General features: G+C 32.3%; 1 protein-coding gene across 2 annotated transcripts in view; it reads right to left on the reverse strand.

The window, feature by feature from the left end:
• Positions 1–287: 287 nt before the first annotated feature.
• LOC144841910 (coronin-2B-like) overlaps positions 288–18,039 on the reverse strand; it is a 114,115-nt gene continuing 96,363 nt past the window's right edge. Inside the window, exons 7-12 of one of the 2 annotated variants that reach the window (XM_078698207.1) lie at positions 9,268–9,432; positions 6,357–6,476; positions 5,787–5,891; positions 5,118–5,327; positions 2,843–3,982; positions 288–2,435 (exon numbers count right to left, since the gene is read on the reverse strand). In XM_078698207.1, the coding sequence (XP_078554333.1) occupies positions 2,319–2,435; positions 2,843–3,982; positions 5,118–5,327; positions 5,787–5,891; positions 6,357–6,476; positions 9,268–9,432 (1,857 nt within the window). In that variant the 3' untranslated portion in view covers positions 288–2,318. The remainder of the gene's footprint in view (positions 2,436–2,842; positions 3,983–5,117; positions 5,328–5,786; positions 5,892–6,356; positions 6,477–9,267; positions 9,433–18,039) is intronic. The other variant, XM_078698215.1, reaches the window with a different exon arrangement.

Consider the following 18,039-nt stretch of genomic DNA (forward strand, 5'->3'; position numbering starts at 1 on the left):
TGGTAATTTTTCGAAAAAAATCCTGTACTATAGTACAGCGATTTTTTTTCTCGGAAAATGGCCAAAATATGCATTTTAACACAGTTATTGTCAAAAAAAAAAATAAAAGAGTCAAAATTTGGCCATTTTTACAAAAAATCCCTGTACAGGGATTTTTCCGAAAAAATGGCAAAATTTCGATCCTTTTATTTTTTGACATAAAGGTATGCGCCGTATGTTACCCCAATACACATTTTAAGTAGTCGATATTTGGCCATGTTTTGGAAAAAAGTAACTTAACTGGTTACATAGTGTGGCATGCGCAGAATCACACAGGAATGTTATTTTGGCAATTAACTGCGACCTTTTTATTTTTCGATTTTATCCACAGAATGGACAAATTTCGACCCTCTTTTTCTTTATTTACCATAGAATATTAGCACATAACAAATACATTTCTAAAACTTAATATTTTGGATGATTTTTTTCTCGAAAACTTGGCAAATTTTAACTCTTTGATTTTTTGCCATAAGTTAGTCGTATGTCACTGTAACATAACAAAACAATATACGTACACTTAATTAGCACATAATAATTGATTTTCCAAAAAGTATATATTTTGAATTATTATAAAGCTTCCCTGTAACATAAAAAATCTTATTTTAATGACACCAGATTACGTCTGTGTATATATTGTGTATTATTATATCATTATTACAAATGTATGCCGAAAAAATGAAGGTTTGAAATTTAACCATTTTTCGAGAACAAAAAATCCTATTCAAATATTTTTCGAAAAATGACCTAAAATATGGACTTTCCAAAATTCAATCTAGTAAATTCCTATTATTCATTAATGTTACTTAATACAAATATACTACAATATAAGGAATAGAACATTCATATACATTCATTAGAAATAATAATAATAATGATAATAATATTTAATTTATGAGAATATAGAATATTTATATTTATACATATTAAAGTAAAGCTAGTAGTAGTAATATTTAATATAAGGCCTAAATAGAAATACAGATTTACAGTTAAGTCAAGGTTAGAAAATACATACATAGTTCAAGGTATAAAAATATTGTGTGAAGAAATATTTCCACTAATATTACACAGGTAAATTGCTGTTTCATCCTATAACACAGTTTTTTATTCAGTCAAAACTATATAATAATAATAAAAAACCAATGCAGTTATATCTATAATATCCATTCAAATTTAAAGCTAAATAAGTATACAGAAGGAAATACTATGGAAGGCAAACACAGCAAAAAAAAAATACAAACACATTCTAATACACTCACAGTAGGCCTACAAAGACATACTGTGCAAGTATGTTTAAGTACACTGTGTGTTCGCAATATATTTTTGGCAGTGTTTGCCTTTCATAGTAATTTTTAAATAGTAATATGAAATACATTTTACAATAGGCCTACTTTTGATTCATTTCATGCAATCAAAATAAGTGCTACTTCCAAAATAGTGAAAGTGTGCATTAATGGCTTATGGTAAAATAGCACTATGCCATATATAACACCAATACATATAAAATTATGTTAAAATATCAATACAAACTATAACTGTTCAGTATAAAATGATATAATATAGATAAATTGATTGATTTCAGTTTTGCCACATCCATGATTCGCAAAAGATGGCTACATATTGATGATTGATGGGCCACTCAACCTTTCACGTTTTTATACTTGCTATACCCCTATTATGTCCTCTTTATTGGGGTACAGTTTGGCCTAAAATTTGTCACAAAGGAGTGGTTCTTCTGTAGAGTAAAATAAAAGGGAGATATTTTTTGTGTGGTATTGGCGGTACATTTTAAATAGCAGAAATAAAGTAAAATATAAATTAACAAGAGGTGTATGTAACTTTTTGCTGATAATCTTATTACAGGACCAACTTTTGTTTACAATCTCTTGACAACACAAACAGCACCAGTTGAACATGGCTGTTGTTAGTCTATAGTACAACACATAATAATTCTCTCTCTGATAGCCTGTGGCCGTATTCAACATTCACACTAAAGTTCAGTTTACACTTTAGGTGACAAAAAATTGTGATGTGCCCATATAATTATATTGACATGATGATGTCATATCACTACAATATTTGGCCATATCATTACCATATTTGAACACATCACACTTTTTTTGTCAAACTAGTTTGATAGTGTAGAGAGAGAGCTTTAGGTTAATAATTAAAGAAGTGAATAGCACTTGAGATTGTTCAAATAATTTTTGATTGAAGTGAAGTATTTAAGGGGAAAGTTTCACATAAGTGTGATTGTTGAATACTGCCACTGTTTTATTGTATTATCTGCTAGAACTATCAAGTTCCTTTTCAAGTTGTTTTATCCGTTGGTCCTTAAGCAAGATCTGTGTCTTCAACTGCTTGATTTCATCCATCTGTCTAAGATAAGCCTTACGAAGCTGTGAAAGGAGAAAACACAACCAAAATTACTGTTGAGAATGGTAATGGCTTTGATTTTTAGGTGTTCAATTTTTTAAGTAAGGACCGGGATGAATGCTTGCAAACAATTGTGTGGTGTAATGGAGTATCAAACCAGAATTATATTTGAAAACCTTTCTGGAGTAAACAGTGGCATAATGAAGTGGCCCTCCAATGCTGGAGACCTTGGGTGTTTTTAGCCTGTTTGGACATATTTTAGTTTTTTTTCTTTGGGCACTGCTCAAGGGGTCCTATAAGCTCCAGGGCCCCAAGGTTTAACCAGTCAGCGCTCATAGCCGTTACGCCACTGGGAGTAAGGGTGGGTCTTGGGAGTTGGGGCAGGTATCTTTGCTAATCATATTTTATAATTTCGATTGGAATCACTTACCTGTTCAACTCCAAATTCAGAAGAAGTTTTAATCTCTGATTCCTGCCTGAGGCTTTGACTTCTGGTAACAGAATATTTATCAACCTTCTTTTGCGAGGTTTTTTCCCATTCCTTACCATCCACTTCTTGTGACTGTGTCCGTTGTTTACGTAGCTGATTAAAACCTTGCTGTTGTTTGTTTCTCTTATCAACTTCCTCAGCATAACGTGCTCTTGCAGACCCAACTCTACCCATTGGCCTCTCATTCTTTGGTGAACCATTTGTCTCTTTCGTCTCCTGGTTAGTTATTCGTGGACGGATCTCTGCAGTGGGGATCTCATTTGGTAATATCACTGAACTGAATGAAGGAGAACTGGTTTGCCTTTGTACTCTGCTGTTATGTTGAGGTGAAGTTTGAGGAGAGCTTGGTTTTTGCATTTTTGTTTTCCATGCATTAATTCTACTTTGAGTTGATCCAGTCTTGTCGTCATAATTGATCTCTTCAGGCTCAGGTGATTCGTGAAGAACAGTGATTTCTCTCTCCACTTTCTCTTCCGAGACAAGCTCATCTGTAGATTTCAGTATTTCATCATCAAAACTCTCTGGGCTTGGACTCCTTGGAAGACTTTCTTCACTTCTCCATTGATGCTTCTTTGGTATAGCTGCCAAATCGGATTCAACACCAGGTTTTGATGAAACTTTCTTTTCTTCTACAGATGCCAGAAACCGATCTGTAAGAAGTTTTTTTTTTACTTCTCTTGGAGACAATAACACATCATCCTTGTTGTCACTTTCATCCTGGCCTTTTCCTTTCTCATTGAGCTCTTGTAAGGCACATGGTGATCTAGATCGAGGACTTTCTGTTGGAGAAGCTTTTGGACTCGATTTAGGAGAGTATCTAAAAGTTCTTTCACTAGTGGATTTAGTAAATGTTTTAACATCACCTCCACTGTAAGGTGTTTTCTTTGGCACATCATTTTCTTTTGGTGATGATGATTTTTTTTGTTTACTGTCCCCAATTACAAGCACCTTTGGTCGCTTGCAACCACCAAACGACATTAAAATAGGATCTTTATCAATCCCACTAATCCATTCATCAGAGGTCAATGTAGGTTGTATGCCTGGTGTGTCTGGGTAGATATCAGGCTGAAAGTAGTCCGACTGAAAGAAAAAAAAATATCTTAGTGATTTTGAAGTAACAGTAATACGGTTCGGTGCAGTCGCAGTGTCATAGAGGCAGGAGCAGTGTCATAGGTGCTGTGGAAGTGTCAGGGGCAGCGTTATAGAGGCAGGGGCAGTGTTATAGGTGAAGTGGAAGTGTCAGGTGAAGTGGAAGTGTCAGGGACAGTGTCAAAGAGGCAGGAGCAGTGTCATAGGTGCTGTGGAAGTGTAAGGGGCAGCGTTATAGAGGCAGGGGCAGTGTCATAGAAGCAGGAGCAGTGTCATAGGTGCTGTGGAAGTGTCAGGGGCAGCGTTATAGAGGCAGGGGCAGTGTTATAGGTGAAGTGGAAGTGTCAGGGGCAGTGTCATAGAAGCAGGAGCAGTGTCATAGGTGCTGTGGAAGTGTCAGGGGCAGCGTTATAGAGGCAGGGGCAGTGTTATAGGTGAAGTGGAAGTGTCAGGTGAAGTGGAAGTGTCAGGGACAGTGTCAAAGAGGCAGGGGCAGTGTCATAGGTGCTGTGGAAGAGTCAGGGGCAGCGTTATAGAGGCAGGGGCAGTGTTATAGGTGAAGTGGAAGTGTCAGGTGAAGTGGAAGTGTCAGGGACAGTGTCAAAGAGGCAGGGGCAGTGTCAAAGGTGCTGTGGAAGAGTCAGGGGCAGCGTTATAGAGGCAGGGGCAGTGTTATAGGTGAAGTGGAAGTGTCAGGGGCAGCATTATAGAGGCAGTTCTATAGGGACAGAAGTAAGTAGAATGGAAGTAAAACAGTTGAACCTCCCGTAAGCGGCCAACCTCGGGACCGGGAAAGGTGGCCGCTTACGGGAGGTGACCGCTTATTATGGCTATGCACGATATTTTTTGCCATTCTTATGCAACTGGCCTCTAAATTCTCCAGCTAACATTGTATTTTTGTTGTCAAAAGTGAATACAAATTTTGTGGCTGGCCGCTTAAGTGAGGTAATTTATCATACAATCTAATTTTTATTTTAAAAAAGTGGCCGCTTACGAAAGGTACCAAATGCACTAATTAGGTAGGAAGAACAAACAGGCTTTTGAAAGTGCAGCCGTTTACGGGAGGTGGCTGATCACAGAGGTTCAACTGTAGATGAAGCAGTAGCGATAGTGATTGTATACTTACTCGACGAGGTACGACCATCGACACTGGCTCAATCATGTTCTTTACAGTACACACACGGTAAAATCGCATGATTTCATTGCGAGAAGTATCCAGTCCACGTTTTGGCATCATGCCAATGCCACGTTGAGGTGTTTGCGAGTAATGTTGAGATAAATAATGCAAGTATGGCTCTTCTTCAGTGACTTCATAATACCGTATGTTTCCATCACCCTTTAAGAAAAATGTTATGACCAATCATATTTAAGAATCAAATTCTGAGTAGGTTTGAAGAACATTTTGTTCTATGCAATTAAAACTCAAAACATAAAAAGTGTTATATTTTTGGGGTTATACTCGGAGACCAAAATGTAGTTGTTAGTCATACTTGTATGCCATTTTTTATGTGGCTTAACTTCCGGTAAATGGCTCTGTGCAAAATCAAGGAACATGGTTGATCTTGCCGAAAAAAGACAGTGGACCGTGCCGAGCATCAACACACTAAATACTGTCTATTGCCATGGTTAACAGATAATAGTTTACATGCAGTCAACCATTCCAATAGAAATTAAAATGCATGGTGGACCACAGTCCTTCTTGCAAATAGTTTTAGTTACTATAAGTATTGGTTGATTTCAATGGCCCTGTGTAAACATAAATATACTGAAGTTGTTTGACAAAATAAATGCTTACTTTCCCGGCTAAAAATAATACCATACTGTCAGCATCGAAAAAAGGAAATATACTACTGCTTCCAGAGTCAACTTCCAAAGAGACGATTGGACAGTTTAGGTTATCCTAGAAAATACAACATTTACAATTAGTTTTGATCCAGATCCAAGTGGTATATGGAGTTCTTCATGATCCATTTAAATATCATCACTGCTCTCTGTATGGTCCAAATGACAGGTGAGAGTGTACTGTCTTTAGATGGTATGTTTCAAACATTTTGATTATGTGCATGTTAATGAATGCAGTATAGTCTTTGTACTGCACAATTTATCATCAGAAATACCCTAAGAAGAAACTAAAGGCAACATTCTCAATTAATTCAATCAACTAATTTAGAGTGTTCGTTTTTCTGAAATTCTAGATTAAATATTTGGAAAGAATATAAGGTTTTTGAATTTGAGGTTTCTTTCAAATGAATTTTTTAACCATATTAATATTTAACTCTTTTGCATTGCTGGTCATTGTGGTCTTTATATAAAGAACAATTATTAATAAAATAAACAAAATTAAAATAATATTACGGTTACTAACTTTATTCCACAGGTTAATTTGTCGGTTTCCACCGACAACGAAGCCTGCGGTCAAGATGAGATCTGACTGGCCAGCAAACATGGCTTTGAAAGGTTTCACACCATAGTGACCTCCATTCTCCTATATCAGATAAAATATTAATCAAATAATGTGCCAATTCCAAATGCATACATACATAAACTTGCATAGGTGATAGTACTGTAATCACCACACTGAAATTAAGTGGGTTTGGGTATTACTAAAAGAATAATTTTAGTTAGGAAATTTAAAGACCTTGGTATAATGCTCTATATCAATTGTGACTACATTGATACCAACATTCATACAAATTACAGTCATACAACATATTGAATTTCGAAAATATTAGACATGGTATATTATATTGGCTTGCCCAGTGGTATATTGATATAGTACATATAATTTAATGACAGTATACTGTTGCATGTTAGCAAATGTATTATAAAGAAACAAACTTTAAATAACTGTATTAATACTAGTACTACTAAATATACATTAGCCTGTTAGCCTATAAAATGAGAAATGTATTATTTTAAACTAATTTAACAAACATTCTACATTTTGAATAATTAAATATGGATATAAATAAATTCATATAGATTTTGTAAATGTAAATAATCATGTTTGTTATTTTGTGAAGACTAACATTGAATTCTTAACATGGTTAAAAAATGTTATTAATATAATATGATTTACATGCAAATAAATACTGCACCAATAGAACAATAATTAGATTAGAAACATAGATATGGAAACAATTTAAAGACTAGATAGATATAACTATTTATAATTTTGGATTGTTTATAAATTTTACACGTGTTGATATTGATTTCTTTGATAATCTAATATAGAAAAAAAAAAAAAATACTGAATCAAGCACTCAGAAAGAGAGAAAAAATACCTTGAAAATTAATAGGCATGGTCTATGATAAATTATATTATTAAATATATAATATAAAAACAAAGACAATAACTTGAAAATTGTTGACGATATAATGCAAACAAACAAATGAAACAAAGCAATAATTGGGGACAGCTTGCCAAGTAATAAAGTACATTATATGTTGGATATAAAATAATATACTTTAGCAGTTTGAAAGCAAATTGTAGGACAAACTTTACTTTATGAACACTGTATATATAGACTGTACTTAGGACAAGAACGTTCAGTTATTGCATAAAATAAAAAGAAACACAAATAGTTATTTCATACAAATAAAGGTTAAAATTATCACAATTATAGAACAAAAAAAACATTGCAGATTAGTGTGAACTGACAGAAGTAAATTAAAGGGTCTTTCACACCTGTTCCGGCTAGGTTCCGGTCAGCAAATTGATTAAAACGTCCATGTTTCGTTTTTACAACGCTCCACACAGCAATGCACCAATCAATATGTGCATAGTCGTGTGAAAACGAAACATTGATGTTCAATTTGATTTGCCGGCGCCGGACTCGTGCTGGACCAGGCATGAAAGACCCTTAAGCCATGCTGATTACTAAAAATTTTTAATCAAATCTCTGCCTTTGATTTGAGGAGGTGCAAAAATTACCAATACAAAATATTTAAATATTGTTGGTGAAAAATAGTAAAGGTGAACATGCAATACGTAAAGAATATCTGATCATGCCGTACTCAACTCAAATTAGATATAAAACAATTTAAAACTACTATGGAAAAATTATAATCTTGTACATATGTACTAAACTTACAGAAGGAGGAAATCGTGAAGGAAGAACTAAAGAACGTTAAATAAAATAAGATAATAGAAAATATATAAAAATTATGCAAAGATATGAAGATGATACATTTTGATTTCTTTTTTTTTTTCAAAAAAGTTTGTTTTAAGAACATGATTTTACACTTAAAACTTCCACCGTAATTACAGGTTTACAACAGAATGTACTAACAAATTTTTCTACATAAATAACAATTATTTTAAGACATATCAATAAGTATAGATGTATTTTTCCATGAAGATTTATAAATTTGGAATAATAATATTAAAAATAGAATGACTTTATTAAAAATGTCAATACTTTCATTGAACAGGAAAACAAGAAAAATACATCAATACCAACGATTGACTGATATGGAACACACACATACAAAAAGAGTGTTTTTATAGTGTACATACATTTAAATTGTGAGAAATATAAAAGTGAAACCTTAAAAAAACTATACATTATGGGCATTAGTGGTAGCTGGCAAACATAATATTTTACAGTCAACTTTCCCTACACTTTCGGGCTGGCCCACTAGGCCCTAACACTAACAGAATGCATTTTATAGTAGAAAAAAATTTCAAACCTTTAGGGAGAGTTTCTGTACTTGGTAATAATAGAAAGTTATTTACATTACAGTAGCTATTACAAATATTTAAATTCACAATACAATATACTGTACAAGTGTATTATGTGAAGAAACGTGAAGTACCGTACAGACATAGGTATTGGTTAACATGACACATAGAAGACAAGACCTACCTCAGAGCTCTGTACCGAGTCATGCAATTAAAGAAAAGTAAAGGGGGAAAAAGAATTGTAAAGAATTATTAACAATAAAATCTATAAGTATAGAAAACAAATTACAAAATGTAATGTATGTACGGTATGGCCAATTCAAAGGTACTGCTAACTGTATGTTTTTATTGAACAAATAACATGTCCTCTCTGGGTCATGATGTCTGTCAATTATACACAGTGGTTTATTTCTAAGAAGCATAATGTAGTTTATTATTCAAATTTCTTGTAAGTATACCACCATTTACAAATGTGATCAAATATAAAATTGCACAATTAAGTTTTCAGTATTTCACTTAAGCACTACTGAAAATTCACTTAAGCACTTAAGACTCAGAATTCACTTAAGCACTTCCTAGACTTATTTCTCACCTTCATTACGTCACCTGTTCTTGGATCAACAATACGCAGCTTTTTGTCTTTACAAGAAGTTACTATTTTGCTACCATTCCAGGACCAACCCAAGGAGAATATGACGTTAGTATGACAGGTAATAGTACACACTTGTTCAGCATTATCAGCATCCCATATGATTATCTGAAATGACAAAAAAAAACAAAAAAACACAATTTACTTATTTCTTTATAAAACTCTATCAGACAGAATCTCTGGAACCAAAATGTAAAGAAGGTAGAGGCTTAGATGGACATGTTTACTACTGAAACCAACCGCACAAGCCAAATATATCTACCTAATTTCTAAATAATCAACTTAACCCCTAAAAAAACTGAACCTTATCCTCTACGTAATTGCTTACAATTGTGACGGTTTTATTGGTGGTCATAAACGATGGATACTTTATGTATTGCCATAGAAATTGTAGAAGGCATTCAAGTAAATGAATTTCTATGAGTCTCTTACAAATCTGTCTGCTACCACCTATGATTTGTTCAAGCAAAAAAAAATTATATTTAACTACTTTTTTTTTTATATACAGTACATAAAATAAAATTGTAGGCCTATTTATATCATTAACAGTCAAATTAATATTGTTCTCAAGATTTCTTGGGACAAAATTAATTTTTCTGATAGTATAGTATTAGTAATGTTATTTCACACACAAGCTTAATGTAAAATATTTCTAGATATGTGTACTGCAAAAATAATAATAGTCTCTGAAGATAGTGTAATCTGACATAAATCTCACTTAAGAAATTAATAATTAATGTTAAAGCACATGAGTATGTAATCCTGTAAGTTGACAAAGTTATCAAGTTATTTATTGTGCAGAAATAAATTATTTAAATAAAAAAATATTCTTAAAACAATAATCTCAGCGATACTTACAACAAAGAACATAAGAAATGGCAATAATGTTGAAAAAACAGTATTGAATATCATTGAAATACATTAGTGGCTATGTAGAAATATTATGCTTAAAACTATATGACATATTGATCTTTACTATGTTTGAAAGGTAAGAACAGTTGCTAGGCCTGATGCTGAAAAAATGTTAAATGTGAAAAGAGATGGCCAGAAACAAAGTAGACAAAGTGATTATAATTGATTAGGAAAAATTGCTAGAGTAACTTGAAATATCATGTTCCCATGGTAAAACAGTTGCGTGAATATGTATAGCACTGCACATCCACCTTGGATATGAGTTTTGTAAATTAAGGTGTTTGGCTACGTAATACACACTTTACATACTATACAGTAGAATCTCTATTAATGGGACACCTTAAGGACCAAAGAAAGTGTCCCCTTAATAGGGATACCCCCTGAATTGTTGTTTGCCATCGTGTTAAAACATATTATATTTCCTCTTGCTCATGATAAAATATCCCCTTAGGGATGTTCCAAAAGAGAGGTTCAACTGTTTAAATATTTAATTGAATAATATATATCTAATCCATTGGTTAATTTGATGATAAAAAAAAGCAAAAGTTTATTATTAACCATATCCCTAAAAAAGTAGGTTAATAAATTATGGAATCCGGTACGTTTCGGGGAAAAAGGAAAATTGTTATACATATATGGAATATTTTAAAATGTGTTGTCCTATATAGCACCTTTTTCAAGGAAGGGATTAGTGAAATAAACATTGCTTTTACCAGTGGCTTAAATTAATTGCCATTAAAAAGGTAACATAAAGTTTATAGATGACAAACATTTCTGGATACTAAAGATTTGATTTATTCTTTGTTATAGTCTTTATACTCTCATATACATCATCTGCCTAACGTTCGCATTATACACAACCATACTATAAATTTATGGTATGACCTGGCATGTAATAGCACCATTAGGCTTTGAAAAAAGCTTTTTTTTCCCCCCGTTTCAGAATTTGTTTACAGTTTAAAGCTCAGGTACAGGCATGAATTTTAAAGTTAATAACTGGTTAATTGTACATAAATCAAATATTTGTAATCAAGATGAAAAAATGGTCAAATACAAAATTTGGCAAAATTCTGCTATAAAAACCAGGAAGACCTTTTTTCAGTAATTAGGTAGTTTAACCTAATGTTATAACATGTCTGGTGACTCCCTAGAAGGTGAAAAAAGATGATGGATATATGGTGAATAATTTTTGCTATAGCATGAAAATAAAACTCTGAAGTTGAATAAAAATACCAGAAACGTAAAATTCAAGTTATATTACCTATATTTAGTCATCTGATTTTTACCACACCGGTTATTTTTCATAGTTTTTAAAAAATGCCTCTCTATTTACAACCTTTGTGTACAAAAGAATAGAGATTTCACTGTGTAATTTGAACTATCCCCCCACTGATAAGAAAGTGTTTATTTTCAACATACTTGTGTAACACAAATAAAATTCCAAAAATGATGAAACATAGGGGAAACTATAGATCGATAATTATTGGAATGTATGATCAATAGAAATTTTTTGCCCACACCTGGCCTTTAAAAGGGTAACGGGACGATTCGGCCCTGAGACGATTCGGCCCGGGACGATTCGGCCCTGGGACGATTCGGCCCGGGACTATTCGGCCCGGGACGATTCGGCCCTGAGACGATTCGGCACACTTAAATTTATCAGCTTTGATATGCATTTTATAAGCATAAAATAAGCTTTTTCCCCAAACTTTATTTCCAGAGAGACTATGGGGTAGTACTACTAGGGATAAAGATGCAATAAAGCAAACATTTTGAAAACATTGTCGAAAATGATCAATTTTTAGTCACGCGAACGATGTAAACAAGTTACGCCCTCTGTTGGCCGCTTGGCGAATGCACGAAATAAACAAGGTTTTCGAAGTAATAAATTGAATATAAAATTACGTTTTTTTAGTAATTTATTATATATATTATATCAAAATTGTCAATATCAATAAAATACGGATTGTTAAACACCTTTAAAATCTTGATAAATATCCAAAAAAATGAATATGAATTTGGTCTAAAGTGAGACGTTTCGGCCCACAAAGTGGGATGTTTCGGCCCAAAAGTGGGCCGAATCGTCCCACCAAAAGTGGGCCGAATAGTCCCGGGCCGAATCGTCTCAGGGCCGAATCGTCCCTGAACCCTTTAAAAGAACATGGACAATTTGCTATGAAGATCGAAGTGGTAGTGCTAAGCCTATGTTTCTTTTTTATTGTTTTCCTCATGCTTTTTCTTTTTTCAAATTTCATGCTTAACTCAATAATCACGGTTTAACAATAAAAAATAAATTAAGCACATAATACAAAATACCATTCACGATAAATTCTGAATTCCAAATTGTTTTTAATCCCCATTTACCAAGACCAAAATTACGGTAATTTAACTGCATTTATTGAAAACGAAAAAAAGAAATGTTTTCTCTAATAATGGTTTGAAAAATGACTTTATTGGTTTGTAATTACAACGTGACAGTTAAACCGAAGCAGAGAAATAACTCAGTTGAAATCTAATGCCATTTAATATAACATGTTTAGAGAATATAATTTAACGTTTACCAGAAAGGCGCCAGTGGTTTACACGAGGCTGTATTACCTCTTTTGTTTTAATAATAGAAGTAAATGGTTGGCAATTAAAGACTCGCTTGAAAGGAAATTTATTTCAATAATCACTGCAAGTAAAACCTATTAGAATCGTACTAGATTTTCCATCAAATATCTAGTTTCTTTCAACAACAGTTGGATGCTCTGGGAAAAATATGAGTGAAATATTAGAATGTACTAGCAGGTAGAGAACTCGATCTATATTCAGGGACACCTCTATTAAGGGACTCTTTCCTATTCAACAAACAAGGATAGTATATGTTTTACCACTACGACCAACACTTATTAAGGGGACACCCCTATTAAGGGGACACGCTTATTTAGGGGACATCCCTATTGAGGGGACACCCCTATTGAGGGGACACCCCTATTGAGGGGACACCCCTATTAAGGGGACACCCCTATTAAAGGGACACCCCTATTAAGGGGACACGCCTATTCAGGTGACACCCCTATTAAGGGGACACATTGTTGAGAATAGCAGGTGTCTCTTAATAATAAGAGTTTTACTGTGAATCTGATTTGATCTCCAGGTGAAAACAGCCACATTTTACCAAACAATTCTGTAATGTTGAGGATATACAGTACCATTTATGAATATCACATGATTGCGGGGTGCCCTCGATAAACGACATAACTAATTTGGTAAATCAATTGGCAACATTCAAGCCAGATATTTTGATAATCGATCTCGGATCGAATGACCTCGTTGAAAAGGATATATATATAAGGCGTCTCTCTATAAGGTCTGCTTTAATGCACGGAGCCTCTTATGCTAACTTAAATAACAACAATCGTTACAATAAGAAATGATAACGATTGGATGTGCAATGGCTCTCACTAAAGGGCGCGGTTTGCAGACAGAACCATTGTCTGATAGAGGTGCTCTACTGTTTTATTCTTGTCATAAATGTATTCTCCTCTACGAAGAGAGAGGTAATTGTTGGTTTATCCAGGTAAGTTAGGTATGATATAACGACGTATCAAGAACTGGCAAACAACAACTTGATTTAACGACAGCCATAATATCAATAATAAATAGCTCCGGTAAAAGCAATAATATTACAGTCTGAAAGCACAACACTTAACAAACTATTAATAAATTCTCAGATGAAATCAGCAACATATAAGTAGGCCTATAGTTTGCATGTGAAGGGTTTTGAACTTTAAATCTTGTTAAAGTATAAGATCAATAACCTTCGTCACCAACACGAACTGCAAAATTAGAAAATAATTATTTAGGCTGACAAATATTATTTTAACATTCAAGAACATATTGCATTTTGCTAAAGTTAGTAAACATGTTTTTGTTACAGAATCTTATTTTAAGACTTAATGTAGTGAGTATTGTTTACAATAAAGATGGTGTTGATAAGATACTTTTACAGTATTATTAAATTTAATAAACCGATTACTAGTGACTAGGGATATAGTAGAAAGTTACAGAAACAACAAATATACAAATAACAGAAAATATAATATTAATTGTTGTTGAATTGATTTTGTAGTACCATGAAATGTAAAAAACTTGTGGTAGTATACCGTAGCTATCACAACATGGAAATCCGAACTGAACGGGATGTGAAGAATTAACCAATAAAATGGCTAGGTATGTTATATCATGAAGGAAATATTTAAATAATTCCGCCATGGTTATATTAAATATCACTATCAGTGAACATGAATGCTTCAGCATTGATAGATTTTCAAGTTCATGACTTCATGCACGCTTGTCATATAAAAGTTGTGTTTTGTTAGCGTAGGCTTTAAACGAAATGATGGATGAGGTTTCGCAATACAGTATCTATACATCCTAGCAACCTTTGATCCAGTTTTATATCCCAAGTTACCTCTTGAACTAGAGTAGATACATTCATAGTTCTTTCACCGTGTAAAATTAATACATTTCTTGAAAATCTCATTTACGTTAAGGAGTTTAAATTAGCACGTTGAATTTTATTAGTATAGAATTTCAATAATAATTTATTGAAATTTAGGCAAAAATGTCTTATTAAAATATCATACAGTACATCTGCACATTGAGGTCATAACATGATCTATATTTCAATAAGTAAGTTTAACCCTATAATTCAGCTGGGTATTTGAAATGTAATAGTATAGTAGATACTACATAAACTTTTGTGGCAAGGGATGTACAGCATTATTGCCAATATTCTGTCACAAGAGGCCTCGATAAGATTCAAGTTTGAAAATAAAAAAGTTAAAAATCTCTAATTGCAAGTTATTCAACATAATAGCAACTGTTTATATATCTTTATGTTTGTTAAGTCAAAGCTCTTATTTATTATCATTATTTTTATTAATTCTTGATTTGCTTACCAGCCATACAAACATGTTTCTAAATATGAATTTAACTTATAAATGAATTCAGTATGTGTGAATAAAAACAAAACAAACTGCATCAAGACAGGGCTCTTTTATATAGGTTTTTTTGCTTTGTTGTTTTTCTTTATTGACTTTAATTCTTCCAAAGGACCCCTTTGGAAACAAGTCCGTTGAGGACATTCATGAATCTTTGGCATCGGTATTTTCTATATATGATGTTTTTGATGTTTCTCTATGTATATATTTTTCATTGTTTTTGTCTGTAATTTTTATTTTGCTGAAATAAATCAAATCAATTCAATCAAATTAAATATTATCTATTTTATCCTTCTTATTCTATGACAAAAATTCTAAAAGACCGTCAGTACCAATCGTCTATATATCACACTATGTATGTTATCGTAACATTTCATATAGTGTATTTTCTACTAAAACTGTTAAATTATTCATACATTTCAAGTCCAACTAACAAGTGACTAATATCAACAAATTGTTCTTTACTCTGTCCTACTTCACAACTTTTCTGAATATCTAAACACGGCTACAGTATTTAAAAATATTTTAGTTTTAGGCTTCAGAATATGCATTATACCTGTATTTAACATATTTAATTATCCCCACCATACTGATACAATACTACTATACTTTTATTTTAGTTTCATTTGATTTTAATCCAGGGAACGGTGAAATTACATTCTTCTCTGATCTAACTAATTTTTTACCATTGTGAAATTGGAAAAAGTATAGAGCACCCTCTATAGTTTCAACTCTAATAGATTTTTATCTAAAATCTTGAGATAAGTGAATACCTGATAATTGATATCTTTGATATATAGTACACTATGTTCAGTAGAATTGTTTTGCAACAAATCGTGTGCATCATGTTATATTATCTAATTGCAATTCCCATAAGATGTTTTGATGCAAAATAATTCTTTAGATCTACACTTAATGTGGATTTGCTAAAAATAAATGCAGAAAGTTTATGGATTCTACAAATATTTTATGATTTTACCAGGAAAGACAAATACAAAAGTAATACTACTTGTATCTTTTATATTTATCTTGTAATCTACTTGAACTCTCACCTATTTTAAAAAGATTTTACACGACACATCTTTACAAATTCCAAAAGATCCACTGAATAATTTCAGATAACTATTTTCCATTTTAATTTGAACAAAATTGAATAAAATAAAATAATAACTCCAAATAAAAACACAGAATGCATATTGAGAATTCTGTTTTTTTCTTATCTTGTTCTAGAATCTTTTTGACTCATCTTTTTCCACTGATGTGTTTTTACATCTTTAAAAAAAAGTCTTTACAAATTGTGAAATGGCTGACATTGAAACTTTATATAAAAATGAAGCTCTGTCTACACTATCAAAATAGTTTGACAAAAAAGGTGTGATGTGCCAAATATGGTAGAGACATGCCCAAATTTAGTAATATGACATCATCATGTTCATCAAATTTTTGTTACATAAAGCTTTATACTGTATGGTTAAAATTTCAAAATAATATTACAATAATCCGCACACTTTTAAAGAAGATTGAAGACCCTTTCCCAGGAATAAAGGCTCATCTAATAGGCCATCTAGTAAGTATACACTATAATTATCAACACTAAATATAACACACAAAATAAGTTAATTGAGGAAATGATTATAGGCTATCAGGTCAATTTTGTCACTTAAAGAGCGATGGTATGACTTAAGTAAATCCTAAAATGTATAAGAATTAACAATTTATTACTCACAAAGCTTTAAAAAAGATGTAAAAGAAAAAATTAGGCTTTATTATTATCATGCTATAATCCTACTATGGCATATAAAATAAATGTTTATGTGTACCACCCACATCTCTGAAGAAGCAGTGGCTTTCCAAGGAATCTTAATTCTCTCACTCCCTCAATATATTATTAAAATATATTAATAATTGATCATAAATATATCTGAAGAAAGGACAATGATTAATTTTAAAATGTCGAGCAGCGTTTTTTGTAAGAAATATTTCTTGTTTTATTATGTAGATAATGTATCAAATCACCCTTCAAGAAATGCAAAACTCATCCTTTCCATAAACCTGTGTCCTTCAGATTGTTATTTGCTTATAGTATAGACTATATAATAGTAAATTATTTATTATAACATATAGTAGAAAATACAGAGATCTAATTAAAGCACAATAACTATAAATTACAGTTCTGAAAATAAACACAAATACAATTCAATCATTAAAAAGGGTCATGTTCAGTTCAGATAAAGATAGAAATACATACAATTGCTTCATTTATCAATTACTAATAAATAAATAGATATCAACTGACTTTCAATTCACCTGAAAATGCTCATTAACAAATAAATATAGTCAACACTGATCAAGGAGCTTATAACAATCATGGTCTAAATTAAGACAATTTTTTAAATTCTGAATATTGTCACAGTTCAAAAAGAGTCTAAAAAATCAATCGATACTGTGCTTATTTTCCCCGAGGCTAATGCTAATTTTAGTCGAAAGTACGTTGAGCACCTGTGACAAATCTTAGCTTTCAGGGCATAGGCCTACTGGCCAGTTGATGGCTAATCACCATCGAAATGACAAGATCAGGATAAGTCATTCACACTGTGGGCCTACCTTCCAGCTGATGTAGCAGAATGTGAACAGTTGACTGATGGCCTGATTTTAAATTATTGATATTTTAACAAATATTTTCAATCAGGATCTTATTCGTTAGTCATTTAAAGCTAAATTCAATTACTGTAGCCCACCTATAAATCGTAACAGATCCATCTTTATGATGAATCACCACCGTATTAAACTAATTCAACTCTTTTTTTTTTTGCAA

This window comes from Antedon bifida, chromosome 1 (assembly GCF_963402885.1).
Source record: "Antedon bifida chromosome 1, ecAntBifi1.1, whole genome shotgun sequence".
In the NCBI taxonomy this organism is placed as follows: domain Eukaryota; kingdom Metazoa; phylum Echinodermata; class Crinoidea; order Comatulida; family Antedonidae; genus Antedon; species Antedon bifida.